Source organism: Xiphophorus hellerii, chromosome 18 (genome assembly GCF_003331165.1).
Source record: "Xiphophorus hellerii strain 12219 chromosome 18, Xiphophorus_hellerii-4.1, whole genome shotgun sequence".
In the NCBI taxonomy this organism is placed as follows: Eukaryota; Metazoa; Chordata; class Actinopteri; order Cyprinodontiformes; family Poeciliidae; genus Xiphophorus; species Xiphophorus hellerii.
The window spans coordinates 24,762,391-24,783,815 of record NC_045689.1 but is presented as its reverse complement, the minus strand read 5'-3'; the positions used below and the strand labels follow the sequence as shown (position 1 = coordinate 24,783,815).

Here is a 21,425-nt window from a genome sequence, read left to right as displayed (position 1 = left end):
GATAACTGCACTTTATTTTTATGTCATGATATTGTCCTTAATGTGCACAATACCATTATTACTGTTCTTAATCTTGTTCTTTGCTTTTTTTTCTGTTCTATTCTACCCTGTGTTGTGTAAGGTCAATATGGTTTTCACATTCATCACTACATGATGCCACTTTCTACCGACATGAGGCTGCATTACTTTTTTTTCCCTCACCTCTCTTAACATCCTGAGCAGACAACTATTCCCTTTGGCATCACAACCAAACAACCGGTTTGTATGTAGATGTCACCTAATGATTGTTTTGGAACCCCAAGATGACGCTCTGCTCCAGTTTTCCATGACACATCCTCTCATCTTTCCCCTTTTGAAGAGAACGTGTCACCTCTTATTTCGCCCCAGGGGAAACAAGAAGCGATGGATCACGAACACTCATCTAATTACCCTAGAAAGTGAAGCATGAAATAAAAACAGCAAATTTAATGTGTAGATTGCTGTTTCTCTGTCCAGCGAATACTCAAGTAAAGGTTTTTTTTAATTGTTTTTTCTATGTGTGGGTGTGGCGTTCGAGCTGCAAGGATCAGATTTTAAACATGAAAAAACAGGTATCTGTATTTTCTGGGAATCTGGGTGTAGATTATCACACAGAAACACCCTGAGCTGGATCTACCTGGAGATGATAATACACAGAAACAAGAAGAAAAAAAAAAGCTGAGTTAAGGAGAAAGCTGGAAGAAGTGCCTTTTAACAGTAGGACCGCTGTTTTTACACTCTTCTTCCTGTCCTCTCAGGTGCTGATGGATGTCAAATTAGAAAGATCAAAGCCCTCGTTGGCACCGAGTCATTACTGGGACTCCAGCTCCTCTGGGGCCCCGGGGCCTCTGCATTCCTTTCTGGTCTGGACCGAGCCGGGGAGGCGCTCCTTGGATCCAGTGGGTGTGTGCTTCTCTTTAAATGCCAGCTGCTCTCAGTTTGCATCTTTCACCAGTTGCGTTTCCCTCCTCCTGCAGGCAACATGGCTTCTGACGGCGCTGCGGCCCCTCTCGGCTCCATCGACAACCCGGCGAAGTTCCAGAACCAGGACTTCGACGCTCTGCTGCAGGAGTGTCTGAAGGATAAGAAGCTGTTTGCAGATCCCACTTTTCCTGCTGAGCAGAAGTCCATCGGGATGCCCAAAGATCCAAATCCAGCAAAGGAGATCAAATGGAAGCGACCCAAGGTGTGACAGTCATAAATTGTCTTATATTTTTAACAAATTAACAAATTATTTTTAACAAATGAACCCTAATTGAGAGTGTATCTCTAATGTTTTGCCAAGACCTTTTCACATTTAAAAAACCTTGCCCAAATTTGTCAGCTAAATTTGGTATAATATTTTTCTCCAAAATCTCTACTTATCTCCCCGAATCTGTACTTTTGCATTTTTTAAAGTCTGTCTTGACTTCTTACTAAGTCATTCATGGTCTCAGTTGCTGTTGCTGTTTTTCTTAAGGAAATCAGTGCAGATGCCTTGTTTGTGGAGGACACCATTGGGACGACAGATATCTGTCAGGGCCAACTGGGTAAGAGAACCAATCACAATGCATTTCTTATAAACTAGCGTTGCATAATTCCACGGAGGATTTAAATCCGTGAATTATGTGTTTCAAACAGTCAGACAGTTTGAGAACATGCAGCTTGCTCGTATTGGCAAAGAAGGAGGCAGAAGTATTTATTGGACTGGACCAGTCCTTTCTGTGATTTTACTAGGCCTGTTTTCTATAAACAATTAATAATAATAAAAGGGTTTTCTGCACAACATCAAATTGTCTCCATTCATGGGATTTGTGGAATGACGAGTTTGGTCTCCAGACATGTGTAAATACAGATCAATCACCTCCTGCAGCCTCTTCTACAAACATGTGGTTTTCTTTAAAACTTGCAAAACCAGGATGTGTTTTCCGAGAGGCGCGCAGATGCAGACGGTTCCTGCAGCACCTCTGGCAACAGAGCAGATGTTTGCTTTCAGGGAGGAATGTGGCTTTTTGTTGCAGGACAGTGGGACATACAGCATGCAAAACCTAAAATATAAAAACATGCAATCACTTTAGACTAATACCAGAAGTCCAAAGATGTCATTGCTTCATACTGGACTGTGCGTTTGTTTTATTCGCCAGGTGACTGCTGGCTGCTGGCTGCCCTCTCCTCGCTCACTGTCCATTCGAAGCTCTTTGCTAAGGTGGTTCCCCCCAACCAGAGCCTGTCGGATTCGTACGCAGGGATCTTCCATTTCAGGGTGAGTAAAGACTCACACCCCGACCTCCATCTTTAATCGCCTCCTGCTTTGGCTTTGCTCGTCCTCAGCTTCAAACCCAGCGTCGGTGACAAACAGGTCAGATTTAAGAAAAATTAACCGAACCACTCTGAAGGAAAATGATAAAAATCAATCATCAAAGATTTTATTACTATTACAAAACTATACTACTACTCAGAGCGCAGTAGTAGCAGTTGCTTTATAAATAAATATAAATGACTACTCCGTCTAGTTATTCATGTCAATGATAATAATAATTATATTTAGCACAAAAAACACTAAACATAATAATAATCATATTAATAATAACAATGTACTGTATGTTTGATTACTTTTAATATCTACTACTTCTATTACAAAGGCAACTTATACTTCTATTTACTTAAACTATAGCTACTAATGCAACTTCTACTACCACTACTTCAACTTCTACTTCTACTACTACTATAATAATAATAATAATAATAATAATAATAATAATAATAAAACCACTATGGCAATTTAATTTTAGAGCATGAGCAACACATTCAGTTCAGTTTCATTAATGAAACATAATGAACTTACAACATTATCACAATTCTTAAGCAGTGATCAGCAAATTGTTTAACTTTTAATTAAAGACAACACTAACACATAGAGTTGATGACAGCAGTTTTATTAAACATCATCCTGAATTTAGGGGCAGCATAAAGAACAGAAACAAAACATAAGTCAAGAAATAATTAGATTTACTTTCAAAAGTTTAACTGATTTAGTGGAAAGGGAATCTCTCTAGATGGTTTTACTGTCAGACCCCTGAGTTACACTAAAAACACATTTAGCCATGAAAAGAGACAAATTAATTACAGTTCACTATTGATCATCATCAGTTTGCACAATTGTACAACCACAATGTACATCACTGCTAAATGTTGGAAAATGTCTTTGGCAAATTCTGTACCTACCTGAGCCCATTCAAACAGCATCATCCACAATTATCAGCGTCACTGGATATTAAAGATAAGATTTAAACTGGAATTCAAAAGTAACATCTGAAGAGCCATTTTTTACTTTGAAGATCAAAATCAAAATATCATATACTGTCCCTGGTGGAAAAAAATCTATGTCTCCCACGACCACAGGTGGATAAAATCCAGCACCTTGCAGACGGCTTCAACAAATATTTGTTAACGTGTCAAATGCACAAAGAACAGAGCATAACAATTAATTAGAAACAAAAAGCAAATAGATGAAACTATATGACATCACTGTTAAAACAATAAAGAACTCAAGCAAACATAAATAAACAACAACAAAAATGGTCAAAACACAGACACCTGCCCTCTGACCTCAACCCATAGTGTTGGCGTTCTCGTCCAACATCAGTGTCTGACCTCACTGATACTCCTCTGAAAGAATGGTCAACATTTCTCTTAAAGATTGTGGAAAATATTCCAGGACGAGTTTAAGCTGTAAAAGTGAGTTCTGGTATGAAATCCTACAGATTAAGAAGGAAATGTTTCTCATGTTCAGACCTGTGGAAAGGCAAATTATTGAATTACTTGGCAGTAAAGTTAATGCATGGTTTCTTAAATATGTAAAAAAAAAAATAGATAAAAAAAAGTACATGATTTTTATTCTAATGAATACTTTAAAAACCTGAAACTGAATTCCTGTCACGACCTATGAAGTTCAAATCACCTTTCTGAAACTTAATGCAACTTAAGTAATTCAGAGTATGAACATGAAAACATGAAATACCTGACATCCCAATGAAACTGGTGTGTAAACCAATGTTTTTGTTCCCTTTGAAGTGATTTGCATCATCAGTTCTTGACTTTTCTTAGATTGGGCAGAAAAAGAGTAAAAAGCAACCATAACGTTCAGCATCGATCAATAGTTTAAGCTATATGAGATAGTTTAGCTCCACGGAAACAAAATATAAACAATCAGAGATGAGTTAATATTTTTACACGGTATCAGCACACTGTTTATTCATAAACAACTACTTTTGATTTATGAACAGCATAAATCAGCTGTTTGCTTCAGGTAACAGATTCTTTCAATTTATTAACATTTTTATCAGATTTGGCTCCATAACTTCAGAGAAGCGTAATGCGACGTCTGCTCATTTGGCTGCTGACACTTCAAGCCAAACAGCAGCTTTGAACAGGTACCAGCTCATCTGTGAGCGATCGCTCCATCAGAGAAAAGCATAAACCCATATCTCCATCAGCTCATTAGACATTGTGATTAAAATCAACACTCTCAGGCTCCGACCCGCTCAGATCAATACGATTAATCTCGGCAGACATCTCGCGTTCACAACAACAAGCAGACGATCGGGCGACGATTTCGCCCCGGAGCTTTGGACCTTCAGAGGGGAGAATGTGGCGTGACTGAACAAGCAGGGCAGGGGCTCGTTTCACCCGCAGAGAGCAGCCTGGACGTGCACAGAGTGGCTCCTCCTGGGACAAATCCACTCACACACACTCACTTTACAGGTGTGTGTCTGTTACTCCAGAGGACCTGCAGAAAGTTCCAGGAAATGTATTCTAATGCGAATCTCACCGCTACTGCTGTTTTATTCAGACTTGCCAACAGAGTTGCCCTCAGAGTTTCATCATCCAAACAGGTTTATGTCCCAACAGTGTGAGTTACGCCATGCAGGACCACACACAGCAGCAGTCACTGAAGACCAGTCCAGGCTTGCTGTGAGCTACTCCCAGAAACCCAGCTAGCACCATGACACACACAAAATGTCACAAATAATGCAGCCAGGAAAATTTCAGAAAGCTCTACCAAAAGATGTATCATTATTTTGTTTTTATGTGCAGAATGGTGTCAGAATGACGCCAGCCGGTGACCAGGAACCTTTAGGCCGAGAATGTCTTATTTATCATTTATAGTAAATTTTGATTTGGATCCAGATTAAAAAGTACGACACTAATAAAACCACCAACTGAATCCACTGAGTCAGGATGACTTTCCCCAGACACTGAACGCCTCACAGGTGCACCTGCAAAAACAAAACAATTTAGACCCCAACATTTGTAAAAAAAAATAAATAAATAAAATAAAAAACATCTCTTGTACATGGACCATGAGCCCAGGTACTCCACAAGGCTGTGTGCTCAGCCCACTCATATTGTACAGAAGCGGCACAAAGACAGGAGGTAAAATCATGAAGGAACCCAGCTGCCGAGGTTTTTCAGAAACACTTCCTGCAGTGAGTCAGGTTAAAAGACATCATAAAACTGTCACTGAACGCCTGCTCTGAACTCTAGACGTGGCTCCAGCTCACAAACATTTTCCTTTCTGGTCACAGGTCAAACCTCAGGTCCAAAACTTTCAATTTTGCACTTGATCAAAAATCTCACATCATTTAGGCATTAAGTTAGCTATTTTTAATTTGATTAGTTTTATTAATCCTTCTTTCAACATACAACACAATCCACAGATCTTGTCTAAGACATTAATATGTAAAGCACCCATCTGTTTGCAGTTTAATGTTTTTGATTTTTATTGGATATGTAATTTGTTTTTACTCTGAAGCCTTTATTTTCTTAACAAATAAATAATAAACATGTATGCTTATTGTACTTATATTTGTCATTATTACCACAATGAATCAATCAAGTTTATTTATATAGAACATTTCAGCAACAAGGCAGTCCAAAGTGCTTGACATCATAAAAATACAAAGTCATAGAAAACATTGCACAGTAACAAACATTACATTTTGATGAGTGCAATGTAACAGCATAATGCTGTGGTGATTTTATTTATCTATATATATTTTTTTAGAAATGACAGGGAAGCTGATCAGACCAGATGGGAAGATGTACAAATACAGAGCGACTGGGAAAACTGCCTTAAAACTGTTTTACTCTTTTCAGACATACTTTAATCCAAAAAGAAGTCGGTTAGCCTTTGCAAAATGCAAATTCAGAGTAAATGTCAGAGCTTTTCTACAAGCAGTATTATTCAGCAACTTTGTTTCTCTCAGATATTTTAATGAAAACAAAGAAACATGAAGTGAAGAGGTGTTCTTCTCTGACAGATTTCTAACCAATGGACTTTTTAAATGTGTAAAATATTGCGGTACAAATTGGGGCTTTGAACACAAAGTTCACGCTCTGCGTAATTCCTCCTGACTCATCACATCCAGTCTTCCCCTCCTCTCCTCTCTCTCTCTCTGTGCAGTTCTGGCAGTATGGTGAGTGGGTGGAGGTGGTTGTGGATGACAGGCTGCCAGTGCGCGAAGGCCGTCTGCTCTTCAGCTACTCTCGCACCCGCAACGAGTTTTGGAGCGCCCTGGTGGAGAAGGCCTATGCCAAGTCAGTTGCCACTAGCAGCATATGTTCCTGTGCTGTAATGACTGTGATCACCCACACACTCAGTGTATGTGTGTGTGTCCCTTCATCGGTCAAACTCTCAGCCGGTGCAGATGAACGCCTCACCTTCTGTTGCAGGTTGGTGGGTTCCTACGGGAGCCTGAAGGGCGGCAACATCTCGGAGGGCATGGAGGACTTCACGGGAGGCATCGCGTACTCTCTTCCTGTCGCGTCCCGCACCCCTCCGGTCCTCTGGAGGATCCTGACCGCCTCTCTGTCCAGAGGCAGCCTGCTCAGCTGCTTCATCCAGGTACTCCGAGCGTTTGATGCCACGCCGCTGGAAGTCGAGACGTTTCCCCGCTGAGAAGCTTTTATCTCCCTTAACAGGCCTCGAGCTACGCCGAGGTCGGTAAGGTGACGGCGGACGGGCTGGTAAAGGGCCACGCCTACGCCATCACGGACACAAACAAGGTGAGGAAAACCCAGGAGTCAGGCTGCCGTCTGGGTTTACTTCTACACAGTTTTCACATTTCTCTTTCAATCGTCTGACTTTGTACTGATTGAAATATTCATTCTGAACCGAAATGTTTAAATTGTGAAATTAAAACGACAGAACTTTTAACATGTTGTTAACACATTTTCAAAATGAAAGGATATACAGTCATATCAGATAAATTATAATATTATAAGAAGGTTAATTAATTTCAGTAAATCCTTCGACTGAATGATGGACATTAATTACACACAGACTGATGTTTCCAAGCTCTTATTTCTGTTAAAAAAAGATTTATTTTCACTCACAGCTAATGAATACATGAAGTTTAAGTTTAATTTTAATTTTATTTTATTTTATTTTACATCGGACCAATAAAACAAGAAATAATGCAAAATTTGAGTTTCAATACGGCAACAGTATCTTTCCACATTTGTAAAAAAACTGACAAAAACATGGAACGATAAAATAAATAATTGCTTATGTTAAAGTCTACTTTTTAGATATTCTGACTATAAGACACATTTACCACTGAGCGAACATGAACTTTTCCTATTTATCTGTGAATTGCACTTTATATGATGATGCTCAACAGGAACTTCAGTTTAAATTTGTTTCCATTATTCAATTGCAATCATCTTAACCTGAATTCTGGTTGTCCCACGCCCTCAAAGCTCATTTTATTTATTTATTTTTTCATCATTGATGTGACTTCTCGAAACATTGTAAAAATACAAAACCTTTTTTTTTTCTAGTTTCTAGAGCAAATATCTTAGAACTAACTCACAAGTAACTTTTTATCAAGATATAGGAGCTTTTTCTAAGTAAATAATTCCTTAACATTGATGAAAAAGTAATAGCTCCACATGTAGATAATTTCTTTTATTAAAAGGGGAAAATGTCTTGTTATAAGTGAAACTATGTCATATAAGTGAATGACATAGTTCCAAATATGTCACTGGAACTAGTACTTTTTTTTTAATCAATACTAAGGAATTAATTACTTAAAGCTCCTATATGTTACTGAAAAGTTACCTTTCCGTCTTATTTCAAGGGTACTGAGATATCTGAACTAGAAACTAGACAAAAAGATCAAGTAAGAATTTGTGTTTTTGCAGTGAAGCGTTTGGATTTCATTTATTCCTCCTTCCTTGTCCTGTTAATGTTTTAGGTAGCAAAAGGACCGGAGGAGGTTCTGCTGCTGAAGCTGAGGAACCCGTGGGGTTTTGTTGAGTTTTGCGGCTCCTGGAGTGACAAGTGAGCAAGAGACAAATAAGAGAGGAGCAGATCGCTGGATGTTTGCACAGCCCGAGTTTCTCCTCTGCTTGCGTTCATCACTGCAGGTGCAAGGAGTGGGCGGACACGGAGCAGTCGGAGAAGCAGCGGATCAAGCTCAAACTGGAAGAAGACGGGGAGTTCTGGTATGGAGGAGAGACTAAACTCTAACCCGTGGGAGCGGCAGGTGACCCGGTTGTAACTCCTGTTTCAGGATCAGCGCCGGTGACTTCAGCGCGATGTTTAACGTCGTGGAGCTCTGCAGTGTGAGTCCAGAGTCTCTGGAGGACGGAGACACATCCACCGGCCAGTCCACCTGGACCATCAGCGAACACAAAGGCTCCTGGGTGTCAGGAAGCTCCGCTGGCGGCAGCCGCAAATACAACAGTACGTCTGGTCTGGTCTCGGCCTTCATCCGTTCACACCCACCGCAGCTCTGCTGCTTTTCTCTTTCAATTCGCACCAGAGTCCTTCTGGAAGAACCCCCAGTTCGAGTTGGTGCTCAGAGAGCAGGACCAGGAAGACGAGGACGAGGAAGAGGAGGACGACAATGACGGCGAGGAGGATGAGATCGACAAGGGCGAGGGGGTTCTGAAAGAGAAGAACAAAGCCAAGACGCAGAAGCAGAAGAAGAAGCACTGCACGGTGCTGGTGGAGCTGCTGCAGAGAAACCGCCGGCAGAACGACAAGATCAACTTCCTGTACATCGCTTTCCACGTCTACAAGGTCAGAACTAAACGAGTCCGTCACATCCAGGACATCCGAGCTCATGTTCTCCCTTAAACTCATCTGTTACCGTTCTTTTTCTCAGGTTCCTCCTGAGGTAAGTTATAAACAATCTGCTTTACGTAATATTCAGGTCATTTCATATTTCCATGAAGTTTTAATTGTACTTGTCTGTTTCTTTCCGTAGCTGCAAGGTGCCTGCCTGGACCGCAACTTCTTCATGAACACCCGTCCGGTGGGTCGTTCTGGGACATACAAGGCCCAGAGGTGAGAGTGTTTTCCTTTAGTCTGAAAATCTGGAGCAGATTTACCTTTATTGAAACTTCAATGTACAAAAGCAAGGAGAAAAGACTTTTCCTATATCACAACCTCTACATACTAAATTAAGGTAATCTGACAGAAATCTTTTGTTGACTACCACAGTTTTAACACGTTTGTACCTGAACACATTTCTTCATCAGAGCACCCGACTGGAAACCAGGTGTGGCCCTGGACACACCTGGGGAGGCCAATCAAGGGTTTCATTAGTTGCACCGGGTCTGAGAACAATCTCATATAAGATTGTTACATCCTAGAAAATGTGTCTAAATCAAAAGAAAAGTAATCTAAAAAGTTTGAAGTAGAGATCATTGGCTTGCATGAGCAAGAAAAAAAATGGACACTGCTAGAAGCTTTTTAAAGTTTTCTGATGACCTTTCTCTAAACATTTGCTGCTCCTTTAAACTAATTATGGCTGACTTAAGATTTTTACACCATACTCTGAACTGTTCATAAAATGCCTCTTGATTTTGGATCTGGAACCAACTTTCCTCCACAGGGGCGTCTGGAGGAAGCTGCGTCTGGATCCGGGTCACTATGTCATCGTCGGATCCACTTATCGACCCAACCAGCCGGGAGAGTTCTTCATTCGCATTTTCTCCAAAACAAGAAACACTCTTGGGTGAGCTGAAGGATGTTTTTTTTGTCTATCCTTTGTGCTGTCCTGTAAACAACTGGACATCTATCCAGGATGTACCTATTGGTTATAGGAGAATCCTTGCAAATATTCTGCTAGGGTTACTTTGGACAGATTCTCTTGTAAGCTAAAGCTCTCAATAAGCTTTATATGTCTCTTAAGGTTTGGTAACTCAAAACAACTTCACAGCCGACTCTAGACTCGGTGCCTTTATTATAAACCACCTTAGATTATGGGATTTATTATGGGATTTATTATCAGAAGTGTGCATTAAACTACAACATGTGTTCAGGACTTAAATTATAATACCTTACAACAGACTGTCAGCCATTTCTGTTGAAGTAAAACAGCTGTGAATTAACAGAGAGTGAAGAAGCTGCAAGATATTTGGCAGAAAAGACAGAGCAGCCAGCTTGTAGCCAGAGTTTTGTTTTATGACGCATGGGAAAAGCACCAGCTTCTCAAGAAAAACTTGTTCTAGAAAATCATGTAAGGATAGACGAACCCCTATGAAAACGTGTAATACAAGCACTTTAGTTTACACAAAGTGCTTGGCTGGTAAAAAATTGACCCGAAAGCGATTTGACACTTTACTTGAGCGACTTGAACTCTTCCACCTTTGTTTCCGTCAATGTCATAAAGTTGGTCACACAACCCAGCTGGGACAGTAGCGACTTGGACACGCCATGAAGCCCTGATCAGGCAGAGGACCATCAGCGACGACACGGTTCATTGAACAAGCTAAAGCCAAATTAACATGTCGGGCTCTTGCACAGAATCTTGCAGTGTGAAGTGGGCTTCAAATAAAGAACGGCTTTAAAGAGATTCACTGGAAATCTGCTGTTTTCCTTCATGTCCAGGGTTCAGGACTTCACCTGCTCCTCTGACTACCTGCCAGTGAGTTTACACACACACTCGGCTTCAAGAGATTCCTCCTGACCGATTGGGTTAAACTGTGCCTGTCACTCAGGTTATGGCCGCTCCTCTCGTCCCGGAGGACCAAACCAAAGTTGAGAAGACTTTTGATGAGAAGGCCGGCCCAGTAAGGGTTACTCCCCTTCGTGACCTCAGCAATATATTACAAAAATTTTGGATTTTACTGTGATTTTTGTTTTTCCTCCTGCAGGATGACAGGCTGAACGCTCAAGGGATCATGGAGCTGATCAACTCAGGTTTGATCTGTGATTTAATGCGACGCTCTCATCGTCGGCAAAGGACGCTGCTGTAGTTCTTTTTAGCCACTAGATGGCGCCAAAGCAGCAATATGACATGAAGAGTGGAATCAGAGGTCATCCGTCTAGACGGTGGCTTGTTGCTATAGTGAGGCAAAAATAAACTTATCTTGGTTTATGAATGTGAAGTATAGACACTTGTTGTCTTTCACCACTGTCCCGTCTTTCTGTCCCAAAAACAGTGTTTGACAAAAGTTGCCATCTGCCTCTGGAGACGTGCAGACAGATCATCTTCGGAGAGGATGTATCCTTTTGTCCTCCACTCACTCTTCCTGTCTTTTTGTATTCCTGTGCCACTGACGGCTCACTCAGCCGCACAAACTGTCTCTGTCCTCATAACTTCACCTCCCGCTGTCGTCTTAACGCCGTCGGCAGACCGAGGGGCGCTCCACTCTCAGCCGTGAGCAAGCAGAGACCGTGCTGGCTGACCTGCTCACTCTGCAGGTGAAGCTCACACCTGAAGGGTCATTACTTAAGAAGGACAAAGAAGGTTGTGGTTCTGTCCCTAATGTTTCTTTTCCTCTTCAGTCCGTCTTTGTTCAGTTCGATGAGGACTCTTCTGGAAGCATCAGCCCCTTCGAGCTCAGCTTGGCACTAGAAGCCGTCGGTATGAACGGGAACACCAAACGACAACAACACGCACCCCAACACGCAGACTGCTGCTGCATTTGCACCTCTGCTTGTCTTTTTTGTTTGCCAGGAATGACGTGTGACGGCAAAGTAGTCCAGCTCCTTTCTGAGCGCTTTGTGGGCGGAGAGCCTCACCTGTCCTTCCATGGCTTCGTCTCCTGTGTCTCCAGGCTGCGCAAACTCTTCGGTAACTCACACCTGGTTAATAATAAGTAGAATAGATCTCACGCAAACTAATAAATGCTGCTCTTTGACTATTCAAGGCTGGAATGCGCCGCTTGGTCTCGTTGGAGACTTTTCCTTGACACAACTTTGCCCAAAACATCCTTGCAAATGTAAAACAGACCCTAGCAGAGCCTACCTACCAGGGTTTGTTTCCTGGGTAAATATCTCCCCTGGTAACTTAATTTAAACCTTTTAAACACAAAGTAAAATTGAAAACAGAGGACGGAAGAAATGGGCCTCGAAGAATCGGGTTAGTACCTGGAAAATATCCCTGCAGCCGGAACATACCTCAGATCATTTCTGTTTTCCTTAAGCACTCGCTGTCAATTATTTTCTGAGCTGTTAATTACAGTTTAGTGTTTTACCTGGAACATTTAATTAGTGCTCTTGAGATAATTAGCATGTGCATGATTTTCTTTTTTTGTGTGTGTGTCGTCTTTCTGAGAAGACGCAACATGCAGTGATATGTTCCTCCCTTCTCCTCAGCTCTGTTTGAGGTCGAGACGAGCCCAGAGGTGAAAGACAGAGGCATCAACTCTGTGAGTAGAGAAATGTTTTCCTCGCATCACGAGTTCACACTGACCGGCGAGATCTGACCAGGACCTTTCTGCTTTCTGCTCTCCTTTTTGCTCAGTGGCTGCTTCGGTTTCTGGCTCTGTAAAGGGAGCAGCATGAAGATGAGCTACAGATGGAGCGAGACGAGCCGTCAGTGGGATAAAATAACAAAAATGTAACGTGTTCTACAAGAAAAGCTCTTTTCGTTTAAGTTTTCTTGTTCTTGTATCAACAACTTGAATAGTGGTTAAATATTTCTGAATAGTTCTTTAGAAATTATTTTCTTAATTTAAAAAGAAAAATAGACTGCTTCAAGCTTTCACTTTCATATTCAAACTTTTTGTTTTTTATTTAGCCGACTAAATATAACCCAGTGTTTTTTTTCTTCCAAGTTTTGAACCGACTTGGATTTAAATTTTCATGATTTTTGCCAGTTAAACTTGATGCATCCTTTTTATATTTGTTATGACTTTCTGCCCATATCTAAATAAAATTAGGAAAGGTCTTCAACACTTCCTTTAAAACCGATACAGCTCCTCCTGCTACCTTGAAAACCTCTTTATTTCTCTGTTTTTATTCCCAGGAAACCGACTTTTGTTATATTTTTACTTTTTGGATGTCATTGTTTCGTTCTCTGCTTATTTTCTTACCTCTTAATGACGGCATACCATGGAGGACCCGCACAGATTCCCTGGAGCTCAACTCCAAATTATTTGTGGAAAATTTAGCTAATTAGCTAATCATATCTAAAATGTCTGAAAGAAAATGCAGCTTGGGAAGCTGAAATACCTTTGTGTAATTCTGCTTGATAGATGATTGGCTTTTTTTGTTTTTTTGTTACCCCTCCAAGGGGTCTTTTTGTGGGCTCTAGTGTCCCTTATATGAAAGTAGGCTGACAGAAAAGGAGAGAGGGGAAGACATGTGGTAAATGTCACCGGGGTCCGGGAATCGAACCCGCGACAGCCACGTCGAAGACTCAAGGCCTCCAAACTTGGGTCGCGCTATCCCCTACACCACTACGGCACGCCCTGGCTGGCATTTTTAAGCCAGCCAATCCTAGAGGAGTGTGCCCCCCTCTACTACCCCGACTGCCACCCCCTGGACGTTATGGTCCCAGAGCGGATTGTTTCCTTTCCTGACTAGAGAAGTCTTAAAAAAAAAACCCAATTACATTCTTACTATTTTATTAAAAACATCAACGTTCAAGATCTGAAAAAAGATACTAAATAAAAGGAGGGGGAAGAAAGGTCACGACCAGTTAAAAGCTGGTTATAAAACAAACAGATTTAATTCTTAAAGGCACTAACGTTCTCTATACACAAAAAGTTTTTATTGAAAATGGCCAAGAAACCATTTTAGTTCTGATCTTAATTAATAGCAATTTCTGATGTAGCCGTGCTATTCCCACACTCTTCCTGGCAGGGTGTGGTAAACACCCTGCCAGGAAGAGGTTTTATGATGGTTGGTCTTTGGGTTCCAAGGGGGAGTATGGTTGCAAAGCTGAGAATTAAAGTCATTAATGGAAGGCACCAGCAGAAGGAGAGGAGCACGCAGCTTAAAATGTCTCCAAACAGGAAGCCTCACCTAACGCTCGCTCTCTCTCTCTGTTTGGATCATGGTGCGAATCCAGCTGATGAAGCACAATTGTTTAGTAATATCTGAAAAAATGAACAAGAGTCCTGTGAGCTAATTTTTCTGTCATAGATGTCAGTTTTAGAGCAGCATAACTGTCTTTTTAACTTTTATATAGCCTTCCTTTTTTGAAATGTTTTTTTATTATAAATAAATGCTTCCTTCCTGAGATACATTTAGTGACAATACAGTGGTATGAAAAAGTATTAGCACCTTTACAGATTACTTTTGTTTCCCACAGTTAATATGTCGGATAATTAAACGAATGCTAACTAGGGGTGAAACAACTCATTGCCACCAGTTTTCTTGATATTTTTTTTTATTTTTGAAACGTTTTTTGTCATTTATTGGCCGATACATGTGAAGCCAATATTATCTACCTCAGCAAAGGTCTAAAAATCAGCCACCATAAAAAAAAAAATCTAGAAAATCCCCAACACATCAGGTTTAAATTGAGAACAAATCAGAGAAGGATGGTGCGTGGTGTCGTGGTAGAACAGGCGTCATAAACGTTATAGTCCTGAGTTCGATTCCCAACATTCGGACCTTTGCTGCATGTCTTCCCAACTCCTCTCTCTGCCCATTTCCTGTCTGGCAGCTGCCAATAAAAGGCCACTAGTGCAAGGAAAAAAAAAACCTGAGAAGGTTGCTGACATCAAAGTGTTACAAAGTCATTTCTAAGGCTTCGTGACTCCAGTGAACCACATTACGCGTTATTGGAAAACCTTTCTGGGAGCCGACCAAAATGACTGTAAGAGCACAGCAACGATTTATCCAGAAGGTCACGAAAGAACCCAGAACAACAAGCTATTCCCTGCAGGCCCCACTTGCCTCAGTTAAGGTCAGCAGCGTTCATGATTCAACGATAAGAAACCAGAGCGCCCTGTCCAAAACCACCGCAGACCAAAAGCAGCACAAAGGCCAAGCTCACCTTTATCAAAAAAAAAATAAAAAATTAAACTTTTCGGAAAGCTTGTGTCCCGTTACGTCCGATGGAAACCTAACTCCTGATTTCAGAAAAAGAAGATTAGCATACCTGAAGTCAAACATGGTGCTTGATGGTGAACCCATTCTATTCTCTAAGAGAAAATACTAAAGGAGAAAGATTTCCTGTCAGTAAGCTCTGAGTAGTCAAAGAAAACCGAAAGATTTTAGTGCGGTCCAGTCAAAGTCCTGACTTAAATCTGACTGAATTAAAGACTTGTGCTTGAAATGTCCTCTTATTTCAGTAATACTCCAATGAAAGATGAAACAAAATCCCTTCACAGTGATAAAAGACTTGCAGACAATTAGGGGGGACTGCTTTTCTTTTTTTTTTAACAAAGGTCCAGAAAGGTTTGCATTGGTGCAAATTTTTAATATCTTCCATATTAATATTTATTCAATGATCTGAATGTAAATGCGTGTCAAGGAAAGCAAAAGCAGAAGAGCTCTATAAGAGAGTAGATGGATCTACACAGTTGTTTCTCTTATTCCAGTCTTCATTTAATCATTTGAATATTTACTCCGGTGAAGTCTTTCGGTTGTTAAACTGATTTGATATTACAGCAATAAGCAAATAAAACATATTTTTTATGCCACAAAACAATTTCAAAATGTTATTTTTTTTCTCTAAATTTTAAACTACTCGGATAAAAAGCTGACTCAGAAAAAGCTGACATTTATTAGACTATTTTCAAATAAATGTGATTTTCTTTTCTTTTTTTTTCTAGCGTGGGCGACAAGCTGCAATGGTATTGTGGTGATTTAAAGGAACATTTTCAAGTGGGAGGGGAGGGAGTTAAAATAAAAAAATAAATACTATATCATAATCACTTTAGATTTCCTTTACATAAATAAAATGCGTTCCTATAAACCAAACGTGGAAAAACATGGTCACATAACTGCGCTTATATAACAGGCAAATAAATGAATAATTTTTAAAAATCTGTGTAACAGTTTACTCATCTATGTCCACATCAACATACTCTGGGAAATATCTGGGTACACACATGTGCCCACCGACACACACTCACACTCACGCGCACACCCACACACACACTCGGAGTGAGTACCGCCTGCCCTACAGAGAGTGTGAGGGTGATGTCTCAGCTATACGCACCATCTCTATTCTTATCGCGCTGACGCCACGTACAGCGTCAACACACACTCGCCCCCTCCTCCACTGCATTCCCTCACTCCCTCCATCCATCCTTCACCTCCCCACCATCATCCTCCCCTCCTGTTCTCTCTAGTAAACGTCTGAGTCTCACAATCTGCATCCTCCTCCTCCCTGTTACATACTGGCTGCTTTCTCTCTCTCTCTGTCATACACACAATCACAGGTGCTTGCATCTACACACACACCCCTGCCCACGCACACACACACCCACCCCACCCCCCCCCCACACACAGGTACACCCGTGAGCCAATGTCCTTTCTACACATGCTGCTATAAATAGCCGCTTCACTCACACAGCGCTTCCTGTTCATCGTTAGGTGAGTACACACAGGTTGCCCTCAGCAACCATCCATCGACATTGTGATGGAGAGAGAGAGGAGGAGAACAAGAAAAGAGAGAGAGAGAGAGAGAAAAGAAAGAACCCACTGAGTCTTACGAGTCTTTTCAGGGATTTGCACTCTTTTTCACTTTCACCTGTTTCACTGATTCCTGTGTTGGTCTCAGAGCCTTGGGCTTCCTCCTCGTTTCCTAGCGTCTATTATTTGAGCGACGCGAGTCACATCGCAAGAGTCGCACCGATGTTCTCAACATTCAGCAGCCTCGTTCTCCGTATGCCGTCAGCGTGGTTACTGACAATCAGCAAGAAGCTGCAGCTGATGTCATTTGTGGTTTACAGGTACTGAGACTTAAACTGGAGAACTGGACAAATTGAATGTCTCTATGTTGAAATGTAAGGAGTCACAACATCTGTTCATTCGTTTTGAACATACAGTTGTACCTGTGTGCAGAGCCCTAAATGTTTTCTCTTTTAGGACCGCCTGCCACTGCTACGGTTGAACTTTGTCTTTAGATCCAACACATGTGTTTGACTTTTAAATACTGAAACTCTCCAAAAGATGTTTTGTCATGTGATAATGGGACTTGGAGTGAGGAACATTTAAAAAGTCATACAAGACAGCATATATTAATGTAAATGAATATTTACATAAATAAAAGAAACTCAGACCTTCTAACTAAACTTAATGTTTGTCCTTTCCTGTGTCAAATGTAGTCATTGACAGTATTTTGCATTTAAAGGGGCATTATAAACGATACCGTGCTATAAAATTTCCAGGCAATTTTATAGCACAATCAATTAACCATGTTGCCTCCAGTTGCTATAAAAAATATTGTATCACACATAACTTAAAAGAAGTTTGACTTTGCATTTTGACGCTTTGAAATTGGGTCTCTGTCTCTTTAAGAAGCTCTTTCCGCCTTCAGGTCATCATCACAACAATGCTTCTCATTATGCCGTTTGCATCAGTTCTTAGGAGCTTGTGGGTCATTTAATAAACCAAGCACACTTGAGCAGCTCCACCAGGTGTTTCCTAATTGCTGCTGCTGTCGCTAGTCTGGAGGAGCTGATTGGGGAGGGGAGATCTGTGAGGAATGGCGTTGTGGAAAAAGCAGTGCTTTGTGGGAGCAAGTGCTTGGCTAACCCTGACTGGCTGCCAGGGGAAAATTCAAGGATTTCTCAAACATTTATGAAAGAATCAAAGAAGCACTCCAGTTGTGTTTTTGATGAGGAAATCACATTAGAACAAGATATAAAGATAAACAAAGTCGATTTTCCGTAATCCCCCCGCACCCTTTAAGAACATAGCATTATGTAGTCAGAGCTTGAGGAGGGTGTACACACCAGTGCTTGTTTTGAAACAAACAAAGTTGGCTTAGATTAAGATGCTGGGATTGGTTTCCCAAAACTCCATCCACAACTCAGTTGGAAATTTGTAAACTGTGCCAGTAAATCAACATAATTCACAATAAATCGACCAACTCTGGTATAAAGAGTGAATCAAATATCCAGAAAGAAATACGGCAGAAAAAGAAAAAAGTGCATCCACCTCCAGCGTGTTCTGGGTCTCACTGGGAGGAGACCCTGTGACGTACTGACTCAACAAAAGTATTCAAGGTTCGACCTTCTAAGCTGAACCTTTGGGATTAACAAAAAATTCAAACATGTGCACCCAAGCTGTTTTTTTTTTTTTAATCATTTTATATGTCATATAATAATTTCCTCCTTATGACTGCACCTTTGCAACTTTATGCCAATAATGTAGCGGATTAAACTGAAGATTTCCTAAACGTTATTAAAGTTTTCTATGAGTTGGTGTTGAGGTGACTCCACGTTGCGTCTTAAAAGTGAATCAGAAGCTTTGCACAAGCTGTCTGAGAGGAGGAGAGCTGATCCAGATCAAAGCGTAGAGAAACAGTTTGCATCAGATCTGCCTGGATTAAAAGCTGCGAACAGAAAAGCCTGAGTTTCTCTGTTGATTCTTTATTTCTCAACAGCAGTTGTGCTCATCTCTCCACCTGCTCTCCTTCCTTCTCTCTCTCTCTCTCTCCCTCCCAGCTGCCATGTGGGATGTGATGATGCTCTGACGGGCTCGGCGTCTGTTCTTGGAGGTGCTGGTATTTTTGTGCTGCTACAGGAATAGTGTCAAAGTTGTAGCGTGTATTGTGGGGGTGGGATCCTGGGGAGGGCTGGGATACTTTGAGATGCAAGACTCTGAAGCCACCGAACAGACAGGAGGGAGACCAGGGAGGGATTGCGTAAGTTGGCTCGCTTGGCAGTAAATTTAGCCTGGGTTCGCTCACGCATAAATTTGACGAGCGGTACTATCTCAGTCGTCAGAGCCGCGGTATTTTAGGATGCGAGTGTGTTTTGGCTTGGGAACGCGGGGCGTATTTATTGCGCGTTTATTGACATGTCGTGAAGACTGAGGGCTGGTCATTTGAGATGCAAAGAGCACTATTTGCATCTACATTATTCACCTCTCCGCTTCGCTCTGCTCTGTGTTCCTCGTCCCGTTGTTGGTATTTATCAACTCAGTGGCAGATTGTTGTAAACAGTGGGTGACCACAGAAACACACGGTGATGTAAGAGCTCACTGAAACACTTTTTTTTAACTCGTACCACTTTTTACAAGTTGGAAAGGTCAAAAAAAGACAACAAAATACTTTCAGATGTTCGTCTCGTCTCTTTGGTTTTGAATATATTTCTGCACGCATTAGAGAAATATAATCAAAGTGGATAGATTTGATAATGTTTGATGGTGATAAATGAACATCAATCAACCCCCCCAAAAAGATGCTTAAATAATGTCATCGAATCTCATCATGAATGAGATATAATAATAAAAAACAGTTCAGTGTTTCAAACCACTCTTCACTTTCTAACGCTTTAATTCTAAAACTTCCTTCTGCTGATCTTCATCAACAGTGATGGATCACTACCCAGAATGACAATAAATCAGGGGGCAGTGAACGCAAACAAAACAAACTAAACTAAACTAAAATGTAAAGCCTCTCTGGAGCAAACAGGAAGTTTAGTGCTGTCTAGAACTATTTAGTTTTAAGCTAAATCCGTTTCTTCAGTTGAACTGCTTATTTGGCCACGAATAATTACCATGATCAATTTGATGATATTGTGTTTTCTTTATATGTACTGCTGAGTGAAGCTGTTGGAGTGTTGTTTTGTTTTTGTATTTTAAACATGATCTCTGCAGACATGAGGAAAGCTAATCGCAGGCTAAAAGTTATGGCCAGAGATGTAGGCCTCACTCCATAGGGCGCGTAAAGAACATGCTGCCGGGAGCTGCAGTCAAGCCTCAACGCCCTGCAGTTGCCAATAAGATGAATGTAAATTACTTTGTGAGGCCCTTTTTGGTGTTACTGCTTCATCCAACACAACGATTCCTATCACCCGGATTTGCACTGCATGCTTCCCCACTCCCTGTTGCTGCGCACTTCACCGGCGGAGTGGACAAACTAATTTTTAGTTAATTATGAGGACAAGTTTTTGGGTGACATCTTGTCTGTCATACCATGGTCACCTTTGTATTTTAAGAAAGTGATCAGGCTAAATTGTGATTCTGTGACAGACTATTTGGAACAAAGCTGAAGATTCTTTGCTAAGTTGCCTGCTACGTGTAAACAAAACACTGACTTAAACCTCAAGTGTTTATGTTATGTTGAGTGTATGTTTTACTAACTCATAAGTGTAGAATTAAGGAGTTAAATAAACACTCAAAAAAGAACTGAAAATGAGTGAAAGAGCAACTGATCAATGCTACAGCTGCACAATAATAAAACACTGTGATTGCAATCTTATTGGTAAAAGTTATGATTATCTAATTGCACATATTCCTTGTGGTTTTTTCCTTGTTCTTGTAAATCCTAAGAAGAGCATCTCTTATATAATTAAGGCAATTGCAATTCATCTTTAGGCATCTGCAATACAACGTCCAGATGCTGAACTGCTCTGCTTGAAGCCTCAAGGAATTTCTATAAACGAAAGTTATTTTCTGTAATTTGTTCAGCTGTTTTGTGTTTATTTGGGTATATAAGAATAGAAGTTACCAAGAAGTTTGTGCCCATTAACTAAAAGTACAATAATGTTTTGAAATACTGCAGTGAAGTACATTAAATTTCTATATCAACACCGTGCACCTGTGTGATTCTGCAGCCTGAAGCTCAAAGTCAGCACTTTACAGCCATTTTTATTAAAATAAATCTTTTAGAGAGGAATGCTGACTGCGACCTTGGCTACTAAAAATCTAGCACTAAATTTAGCCTTTTAAACATCTGCACGAACTTTTGCCTCAGAAGAACGGAAACTATAAACTAACATTCAGGCAGAATGATGATGTGTTTACTCTATTAAACAAAATATCCCTTAAAAGTACATAATCAAATGTCTCACCGTGACAACAATTACAGAGCACAAAGTGAGTGTTTATCCCGCATGTGCGTGCGCACAGAAAAATACACCGACATAAACATCAAATTGCTTTCGTCAGTCGTCTGCGCCTGCGTTCCTGTAAGGGCCCCGCAGCAAAAAAAACCCGTTCCAAATTTTATTCATAGTTCGAATACCATGTCAGCCGCAACGAACGCTTGTAC

The 21,425-nt window shown here is 40.9% G+C and overlaps 1 protein-coding gene and 1 long non-coding RNA gene across 4 annotated transcripts; both read left to right on the top strand.

Annotated features, from left to right (window-relative positions):
* The first annotated feature begins 685 nt into the window (after positions 1–685).
* On the top strand, positions 686–13,213 carry capn12 (calpain 12). 3 transcript variants are annotated; one of them, XM_032546079.1, is made up of 23 exons: positions 692–921; positions 996–1,204; positions 1,478–1,547; positions 2,142–2,260; positions 6,464–6,597; positions 6,733–6,904; positions 6,982–7,065; positions 8,259–8,344; positions 8,431–8,508; positions 8,577–8,749; positions 8,829–9,088; positions 9,174–9,185; positions 9,276–9,355; positions 9,906–10,028; positions 10,904–10,940; positions 11,014–11,085; positions 11,170–11,215; positions 11,458–11,519; positions 11,651–11,719; positions 11,804–11,882; positions 11,976–12,092; positions 12,617–12,669; positions 12,765–13,213. In XM_032546079.1, exons 1-23 carry the CDS (start codon positions 783–785, stop codon positions 12,789–12,791), a joined length of 2,301 nt encoding a protein of 766 aa, XP_032401970.1. In that variant the 5' UTR covers positions 692–782; the 3' UTR covers positions 12,792–13,213. The 3 variants fall into 3 exon arrangements, 2 of the variants coding, with proteins under 2 accessions (XP_032401970.1, XP_032401971.1); XM_032546080.1 differs by having other exon boundaries at positions 811–917; XR_004336630.1 differs by lacking the exons at positions 11,651–11,719; positions 11,804–11,882; positions 11,976–12,092; positions 12,617–12,669; positions 12,765–13,213 and having other exon boundaries at positions 686–921; positions 11,170–11,363; positions 11,458–11,572.
* On the top strand, positions 2,268–6,285 carry LOC116708232 (uncharacterized). The gene is made up of 2 exons (XR_004336631.1): positions 2,268–4,430; positions 4,569–6,285. It is a non-coding gene; the product is annotated as an uncharacterized LOC116708232 (long non-coding RNA).
* Positions 13,214–21,425: the final 8,212 nt, after the last annotated feature.

Bases quoted from the DNA above. Each gene is read 5' to 3' on its own strand.
- capn12 (XM_032546079.1), top strand. From the start codon at position 783: ATGGATGTCAAATTAGAAAGATCAAAGCCCTCGTTGGCACCGAGTCAT. The intron at 1,205-1,477 runs GTGTGACAGTCA...GTTTTTCTTAAG, and splicing joins TCAAATGGAAGCGACCCAAG to GAAATCAGTGCAGATGCCTT. The intron at 11,086-11,169 runs GTAAGGGTTACT...TTCCTCCTGCAG, and splicing joins TTGATGAGAAGGCCGGCCCA to GATGACAGGCTGAACGCTCA.